The sequence below is a fragment of the Papilio machaon genome, chromosome W, assembly GCF_912999745.1.
Source record: "Papilio machaon chromosome W, ilPapMach1.1, whole genome shotgun sequence".
In the NCBI taxonomy this organism is placed as follows: Eukaryota; Metazoa; Arthropoda; class Insecta; order Lepidoptera; family Papilionidae; genus Papilio; species Papilio machaon.
In genome coordinates this window covers 10,032,603-10,041,645 of record NC_060015.1, presented here as the reverse complement: position 1 = coordinate 10,041,645, position 9,043 = coordinate 10,032,603, and the positions used below count along the sequence as shown (strand labels likewise).

Here is a 9,043-nt window from a genome sequence, read left to right as displayed (position 1 = left end):
CTTATGTGTATATTGCATCACGGGGTGTTTCCCGTTGGGCCGATGGGCCTGCCGATCAATCAGCCCAATGGGATTTTTATTCCATTGAGCGGCTTGAGTCCAAAAGCCCAACGGGAAACAACCGCATTACAGTGTTTTCCTTCACCGCAACAACAAATGACAATGACAGGTTGATTAAGACTCTCTAGCTGAGCAGCACAGCACAGCACGGCACGGCACAGCACGGCACGGCACGGCACGCGGCACGCGGCACGCCTTTCATTACCAAAGTTGAAAGAACCTCAAATGTTTTATTAATCAAAATCATATCAAATAATGTTATTTTAATTCATTGATATGGATATCCATATCATTAATAAAGATTTATTCATTTTTTTATTCCAGTCAAAAAACCACATTATGTCTGTACTTCGATTGAAATGAATTTGCGTTAGGCAAGGTCCCTTTACCGTTAATTAATAGTCATTCAGAGGTCGATATTATGTTTGAGCCGCCATAAAGAGCAAAGGGAAGGCGAGGACGCGGCGGCGGCGGCGCGCACTGCCCCGTAGCCTCGCAGCCCGTGCTACCGCGCATGCTCGGCGGCACTGCGCGGCACCGTCTGGCACTCAGCAGCCGGCGTTGTGCTCGTTTTGTGTAGTATCTGGTTGAATGGGTGGTCTGATTGACTTCTAATAGCGGTTTGTGGTTCGTTTGTTGCCATGTGAGTGCACGTGCTGTGCTATGACGCCGTCGGCGCCGTCGGTCTCGTCAGTATCGTCGTCATCGACCGTCACAAGTCATATGGAGTCGTCAGCTACACCTTGCTGATGTAAATATGTTAGACATATTTCTGAACCTATACTTGTTCTTTTAATGAAGATTAAGTCCATATACACGCAGTGCCGTGAGTTATCCCACTAACTTTAGAATTACTTTTATTTTATCTTACTAATATTATGAGTGCGAATGTTTTAATGTATGGATGGATAGATGGATTGATGTTTGTTATAGAGGGTATCTGCAGAACGGCTTAACGGATGTTGATGTCTTTAAGAACACATAGGCTACTAAATATTTATTTTTTAATTCATACAGCTCGTTTGTCTGTTTAAAAGATTTTTCGATTAAAAAATAACAACACTTATTTGTGATAGTACAGATGACATCAATGTCATTGACATTATACAGAATGTAAATTTACTATAACCCCTAGGTGCATATTTCAGTGGGAATAGATGTTGTTATAGGTGGGCCATTTTAATAGATCACATTTAACACTTCATGAAAATCCAACAACGTAACCTTGTAACAGCGGGCATAATATATATATATATATATATATATATATATATATATATATATATATATATATATATATATATATATATATATATATAATATATACATATATATAAATAAATATATATATATATATATATATATATATATTTATATATATTTTGCACAACTACACAATTGCTTACCTTTTTTCAAATGTCGTTAACATATTGTAATCTTTTCAATCGAACACCACTACAAAGTTGCGTTAGCAAACTCTTTTTCTTTTTTAAAGAGTTAAGATGTTACAAAAATCTAACGAAAAATTTGGATATTTCATAACAAATGAATTCGATTAACAAATATTTCAATTCACTTTAATCGATGTTTTGAAGCAGCTCACCTCACTATGAAGCTAAAATTGCTGATAAAGAAGGTTTCAAATGTGGCCTATTAAATTGGCCCACCTATAGCGGTGGTGAGGACAGGAGGTGAACTAATAATAGAGAGAGAATTAGTCAGTATGCCTTGTCCGTTTTAAGTTACTTTGACAACTCCAGTTTGTTAAGCATCGAATTAATTTTGTATGAAGATAATGTCGTACTTTATGGACAGGTATCACTGTGACGTATCGTAGGCGCACAACGAACAATTATGAGCTTGTATTAAAAATCCAGTATCTGTGTTTCGGTCTCGAATACGATCGTTGAGATTATTTATCTTCGCAGCAATGGATTCGTTATCGGCCGAGGCGGTAACCTTGGTATAGGCATTTTAAGATTATTTCCAAAATTAAGCAACATTTGAAAACTGGTGATAAAAATGCAGGGAGCGCATTCGACGGTAGACGAAGATGTGCGGCGCGCGGGCTGCGGCACTGATGGCTGCGCTCGCGGCGCTTTTAGCCGTCGGTGAGCCCGGGCATGGAGCCGGCCTTGGGGGCGACGGCGCCGCCGAGGTAGACGATGCCGAGCTGGACGCCGCCGAGCTGGCGGCAGCAGACGTACCGGCGTGGCGCGAACTATGGCAGGCTTCTCTGGCTGCGCTACGTCGCGAGCCTTCCATCAACACCACGCGGGAGGAGGTGCTCGCACCGGTCGGCGGCGTTGCCTTCCTGCACTGCCCCGTGCGGAACCTCGGCGAACGCGGCGTGCGTCCCCTTTTACAAAGTCATTTTAAGAGAGATAAGTGGCGGAGCAGGAGCTAAATTTGAAGTGGCCAAGTTATCTACCGCGAGGCCCTTAAGAGGCAACATTTTCTTAGTTGAATTTTGATTTCGTCTGTCAGTAGATGGAAAATATATTAGGTCCTTACATATGAAATTGGCGTTTTGTATGGGAGGAACAAAAGTCGAATATTTTTTAATATAATATATTTAATTAATCAAAGTATGAACCATTATTTTCTATGCACTTTTGCCATCTCATAGGTAGTTCATTGATCCCTTTACTAAAAAAACCAGTCGGACGGGAATCAATAAAATCTTTGAAGGCGATTTGGACTGCCCCATCGGAGTTGAATTTCTTCCCTTGCAAGAAGTTATCCAAATTTCGAAAAAAATGGTAATCTGTTGGAGCAAGATCCGGGGAGTACGGAGAATGTCTTAGACTTTCCAATTGAAGCTCTTTTAATTTAGTAGCCGTCTGTTGCGCAGTGTGTGGTCTAGCGTTGTCGTGAAGCAGCAGTGGCGTGGAGCGATTGACCAGCCTAGGTTGTTTAGCCGCTAGCTTTTCCATCATGGTTTGCAATTGCGGACAATAGACATCAGCCGTAATAGTCTGGCCAGATTTGAGAAAACTGTAATGAACAATACCGGCACTAGTCCACCAAACGCTTACAAGTAACTTTTTTGGGGTTAATTTTCGCTTGGGGCAGGATTTGGCTAGCTGGCCAGGATCCAACCATTGCGCTGACCGCTTCCGATTATCGTAAAGAACCCATTTTTCATCACAGGTAATGATTCGGTTTAAAATACCTTCATTATTGTGCCGGTTTAGTAATGTAACGCAACAGTCGACGCGCGTTTGCCGGTTTGCTTCAGTCAATTCGTGAGGTACCCACCTTTCAAGCTTTTTAATCTTCCCAATTTGCTTCAAGTGAATTAAAACAGTTTTATCACTAACATCGCAGCCTGCAGCTAACTCGGACGTGGTTTGCGATGGATCCGCTTCCACAATAGCCTTCAACTCTTCATTACCAACTTGAGTCTCAGGCCGTCCACGGGGCTTGTTCTGCAGATCGAAATTTCCAGAACGAAAACGTTGGAACCAAAAACGAACTGTGTTTTCTTTTGCAACACGACCGCCATACACATCATTCACCCTTCGAGTCGTTTCCGCAGCACTAGTGCCACGGCGGAACTCGTACTCGTAAATAATGCGATATTTTAAGTTTTCCATTTTGTAAAATGAGTGACGCAAACAGAAAAAAACAGAAGAAAAAAAACAAATGAATGACGGTCATCGAACCACAAATACATGAGTCTATAGCTGTACAAATTTGAGTTTGAAATTCCTTACCAAAGAGGAGAAATTCGTGATTAAAGTGGCTAGTACGAAAAACGCCAATTTCATATGTAAGGACCTAATATTAAAACTCTTACTGTGTTAACAGTAAGATTTAAATCAAATATTAGAATTTTGACTGTTCGTATATGAGTTTGTGGGCGCTAATCTCTGAGTGCTTGCTCATATCCAACTCGCGGGCGTGGGTTCCGACGCGATCGTTTGGTTCAAAACGGTTAAAGTTACTTGACATCGCGAATAATGTACGACCTCCTCTAGTTAGATGTAAACACTTTCATACAACGTCATATGTTTGGAATTTCGCGATCGCGATCGCGCCTCACCCGCGCCTCACCCGCGCCTCACCTGCGCCTCACCTGCGCCTCACCCGCGCCTCACCCTCGCCTCAACTGCGCCTCACCCGCGCCTCACCCGCGCCTCACCTGCGCCTCACCCTCGCCTCAACTGCGCCTCACCCGCGCCTCACCCGCGCCTCACCTGCGCCTCCGAGTTAGACATGAACACGCAATTAAACTACTAAAATCCCAGTGTAAATGAGAGGAATGAAGATACGAGGGGAGGTCCAAGAGTTCGCGGAATGGAGGGGATGGAGTGGGGATAGGGTAGCTCGCTTAGTGTCATACTAATTGGGCACTCATAATTAGTATATATATAACATTTCAACCCTATAGTGCCATTCGTTTACGAGTACTCGCCTGCTGAACAAGTCAATCCGGAAGCAAACTGCAACTATGGAGAAAATTGAACATCGCGCTGTGATAAAATTCCTTACCAAGCAAGGAAAAAACGTTCAAACCATTTTAAATGAAATGGAAGCCGTTTATGGAGATCAGTGCCCTGGTAAAACAATGGTTTATAAGTGGCATGGTCTTTTTAAACATGGTCGAGATTCAATTGAAGACGACTCTCGCTCTGGGCGGCCAGCTGACGCCACCACATCAGACATCGTCGAAAAAGTCGAAAAACTTGTACTCGAAGACACACGTTTGAAGAAGAAACAATTATCTGCATTTGTTGGAGTATCAGATACAACTATTTTGCGTATCCTGCACGACCACCTGGGCATGACAAAAGTCAGTGCAAGATGGGTGCCGAGAATGCTCACGCCGCTTCAAAAACAGCAGCGCGTCGACGCGTCTAAGCACTTTTTGGAGTTGTGTGGAGACGAGCCCGTGCAGATTTTGGAGCGGATTGTTACTGGAGATGAAACATGGGTTCATCACTTTGAACCTGAGTCCAAACAGGAGTCCATGCAATGGCACAAAAAGGGTACACCACCTCCCAAAAAATTCAAGGTGTCAGAATCGGCGGGAAAGTTGATGGCCACTGTTTTTTGGGATTGTAAGGGAATATTACTCATTGATTATAAAGAAAAAGGTACCACTATAACCGGAGAATACTACGCACTCATATTAGAAAAGTTAAAGGAGTCAATTAAAGAAAAACGTCGAGGAAAATTGGCCAAGGGTGTGTTGCTTTTGCAAGACAACGCGCCGGTTCACAAGAGCCGAGTTGCCATGGCTGCTCTGCACACACATGGGTTCGAACCACTTGTTCACCCACCCTACAGTCCAGACCTGGCTCCTAGCGATTTTTATTTATTTCCAAATTTAAAAAAAGAGCTAAGGGGAAGGAAATTTTCCGACGATAATGAAGTGAAGGAGGCAATTTCGGCCCATTTTGAGGCCAAAGACAAAAAATATTTTTTCGATGGTTTAGAAAAATTAATTCATAGATCGAATAAATGTATTAGACTTAAGGGTGATTATATTGAAAAGGAAAAATAAATTTATTGTTATATTTCATTGACAACCCTTTCATTCCGCGAACTTTTGGACCTCCCCTCGTATGTTGACTTCTGTCTGCATTTAAACATTACAGTAAGCTTCACGAAACGTTTAATAAGTGCAAAAAAAAAAATATATTATGTGTACTTACGTATTAACTTAAGTATTAACTTTTACACGTATTTAAAATATAATTGGTACATGACTGTATATGAAAAAACACAAGAAGGAAAATGTTTCCATGGGCTTTTCTCAATTTTATAGAATCAAAGATTGTTAAAATGTTGCCTTTTTTATCTGTGTGTTTATGTGCACTAATCTCCGAAAAGACTCAACCGATTCAGGAATGGTTTTCACCGAAGTGTTGTTGATGATGTCGACGCCCCCACCGAATGACCCCGTAATAGGAAAAATCAAATTTTTCAGGAGAAGCAAAAAACCGTATTTCTTTAATAACTTCATCAATAATTATTGTACAAGAATCTTTTAGATACCAAAACAAAGCTAATTTTTATAGCTTCATTGTATTTAATTTTCATTCATATATTCCGGGCGTATTCTGTGCTATGAAGGAAAAATGATAATACCGGAAATAAAAAATCTGTTTCAATAATGACTTTTTATCTCCGTAATTAACATTAAGAAAAATATTAAAAAAAAATCACAACGTCTAATAGGACCTTTAGATGCCGAATTCGACGGAAGAGCAAAACCCGGTAAGAGTGCAATACGGGATTATTCGTTTGGGGCGTCGATGTCACTTAACAATAATGTGAATTTATCTCAATCAGTACTTAAAAAAAAATTATACTGATTGTAATTATTGGTTTCGAAGATTTTTTTCTTCAAATTATCCTAATTGAAGCTAAATCTATTTCAACAATCATGTTAAAAATACATGTTAGTTTAGTTCAAACAAATTTTTAAATTTTTGGCAACAATTTGATATCCGTCTCTATTTGTTTTTATATCACGTAGATGCAGAGGTGGATACAGTTAATCGAAAAGTTAACTTCATTAATCGTTAATTCGTTAATTAAAAATTTAACTTCGTTAATCGTTAAAACGTTACTTTCTCGAAAATTTAACGCAAGTTTAAGTTAATCGTTAAAAGTTAACCATACCAAAATTATACTGCTTTTGAGGTCGAGAGAAATAAGTAAAACAAGTGGAAAGAAGATCATTTGATGACTTTTGATAATATGCATGAATTGCACACATTTTTGTAAATTGAATTTACAATTTCACATTTATTAATTTCACTATACATTCCCTAACACATTAATTCGATCTTTTCACACTTGCTTATTTTGATTGCAATCTCAAGTATTAGGCAAAGTGTAAAAGTATGAATTCAGTAGTGTTTTCGAACCTTCTTTTAATTTTTCCTGTTCACGTCTTTTTCAGACGCTCTGATGCATCACACTTGCTCGCGAACTTCACATATATTATCAACTCGTTCGTTCACCATCCAACTCGCTGACAGCCGCTGAACATAACTGAATTGACGAGCGTGGCGTTTCTAATGTAACGATTAACGGACTAAATTAACGGAAGTTAGTAAAGCATTAACACTTTTTTGAAGTTAACTTAAAAGTTAATCCGTTAGGCAAAATGTTAACTTCGTTAATTAACGATTGACGAGTTAATGCCCACCTTTGCGTAGATGTGATGGCGTGTAAAAGATGTTTGTTGAGATTTTGTCGTTTGTTGGAATGCGGGCGCGCGACGCCGGGCACAGGTGTCGTGGGTGCGGCGTCGCGACTGGCACATCCTCAGCTCCGGCCTACTCCTCTACACCAATGACGAGCGATTCCAGGTCCGCTAATTCTGACATCGCTATTATAAAACTACATAAAAGCATCAATAACGTAATTAATGAAGGTATGTCATTTTGCTACACCAAGAGAGTTGTCCTGCGCGAGTGCGTAATTATTATTATATAGCACGGCAGGCAAATGACAACTGAATTTGACCGTGTGTTTGTATTAAGTCGGGAACTATATGTGTAAGTTATTAGTACCAATGTAATGTATTGTCGCAGGTGCTGCACGGTGAGGGGTCCGACGATTGGATTTTGCAAATCAAATACGTTCAGAAACGCGACAACGGGACTTACGAATGTCAGGTAGCAAGCAACAAGTAATATAAATAAGTATTTACAGAAAAAAAAAAAAGTTTTACTTGTTTAATTTGAATGTGTACAGCTAAGAGTGATCGCGGCGCCAGGTATGCTGCCGCGCCCGAACTGTGCTTCCGTTTCAAAAGCTTTGATGCGATGTTATTGTTATGTCAATCTCATTTAGTTAGTAGTTAAGTTGGAGTCTGTGTCGAGAAGGTGGCGAGCGGCGGCGGAGGCACGCTGTCGCGGCGGGTGGAGCTGCGCGTGCTCGTGCCCGAGGCATTCATCCTGGGCGCTGAAGAGTATCACGTGGACGCCGGATCCGCCATCAACCTCGTCTGCATAATTGAAAACGTAGGTTTACGTGGTTTACTTTTTAAGCGCATAGGAAGGGGACATATCCTCTTTCTGTGCGTCTCCTCCTCTGTCGATTAAAGCCATCTGCAATTGCGGATGTCTGTGGGCAGCGGTCGCTTCGCTATTTAGACGCATTTAATGGCCGCTAGGTCGTTTGCCACCTTAAGATAAAAAAAAAAAAATGTGACGTTTAGTTTAGAACATATAGCGAACACAAACAATAAGCGTAACCGAAAAACCAGCTCACGAACCGGATGCCTTCGTGTTTACAAGGGTTTTACCGTCCCGTCCCGTAAAACTTTTACGGGAAGGGACGAGACGCCCTTTACTAGAGTACTATTGATATGACAGATCAGATGTATATACTTTGCCACCCGGGCGAAGCCGAGGCGGTCGCTAGTTAATAATATTTCAATATGTCAAGGTGTGACTAAATATTGCAGAGTCCGGCGCCGCCGCAGTACGTGTTCTGGTACCACAACGCGCGTATGATCAACTACGATGAGGCGCAAGGCGTGACCGTGAGTACGGCTCCGGGCGCCCGCACACAGTCGGCGCTGCGAGTGCACGCCGCGCGCCCCTCGCACGCCGGGAACTACTCCTGCCGCGCGCCCGGCGCCGACCCCGCCCATATCTACGTCTACGTCTCCGAAGGCAGTATGTTTCCGTCTCGCGGCACTACCATCAATATACCTTTTATTAGTACTTATGCAATGATCACAATAGGGGATCAGAGCACAGTTAACATGTTACAATAAATACGTTTTAGGTGACAAGATGGCGGCGACGTTAAGCCGCAACGCAGCCGTCGCGCAAGGCCCTCCCGTTTCTGTCCTGCTGTATGCCCTGCTGGCCAGCGCTGTACTGTCGGCGGGAGCGCTGGAGCGAACGTAGCGAGGCGCTCAGGTGTTGCACGACACCACCTCGCTCGTTGCAACCATGAAAATGCAATAGGCGCTCTAGCATTTTTTTTTTTTTTTTTTTTTTTTTCG

The 9,043-nt window shown here is 41.9% G+C and overlaps 1 protein-coding gene across 1 annotated transcript; it reads left to right on the top strand.

Annotated features, from left to right (window-relative positions):
* The first annotated feature begins 625 nt into the window (after positions 1-625).
* On the top strand, positions 626-9,014 carry LOC123723272 (zwei Ig domain protein zig-8-like). Its single transcript, XM_045685850.1, has 7 exons — positions 626-811; positions 2,089-2,410; positions 7,314-7,391; positions 7,617-7,700; positions 7,911-8,048; positions 8,495-8,708; positions 8,821-9,014. Exons 2-7 carry the CDS (start codon positions 2,114-2,116, stop codon positions 8,943-8,945), a joined length of 936 nt encoding a protein of 311 aa, XP_045541806.1. The 5' UTR covers positions 626-811; positions 2,089-2,113; the 3' UTR covers positions 8,946-9,014.
* The last annotated feature ends 29 nt before the right edge of the window (positions 9,015-9,043 follow it).

Excerpts from the sequence above, each read along its gene's own strand:
- LOC123723272 (XM_045685850.1), top strand. The coding sequence starts at position 2,114 with ATGTGCGGCGCGCGGGCTGCGGCACTGATGGCTGCGCTCGCGGCGCTT. Across the intron at positions 7,392-7,616 it reads CCAATGACGAGCGATTCCAG|GTGCTGCACGGTGAGGGGTC; the intron begins GTCCGCTAATTC and ends GTATTGTCGCAG. Across the intron at positions 8,049-8,494 it reads TCGTCTGCATAATTGAAAAC|AGTCCGGCGCCGCCGCAGTA; the intron begins GTAGGTTTACGT and ends TAAATATTGCAG.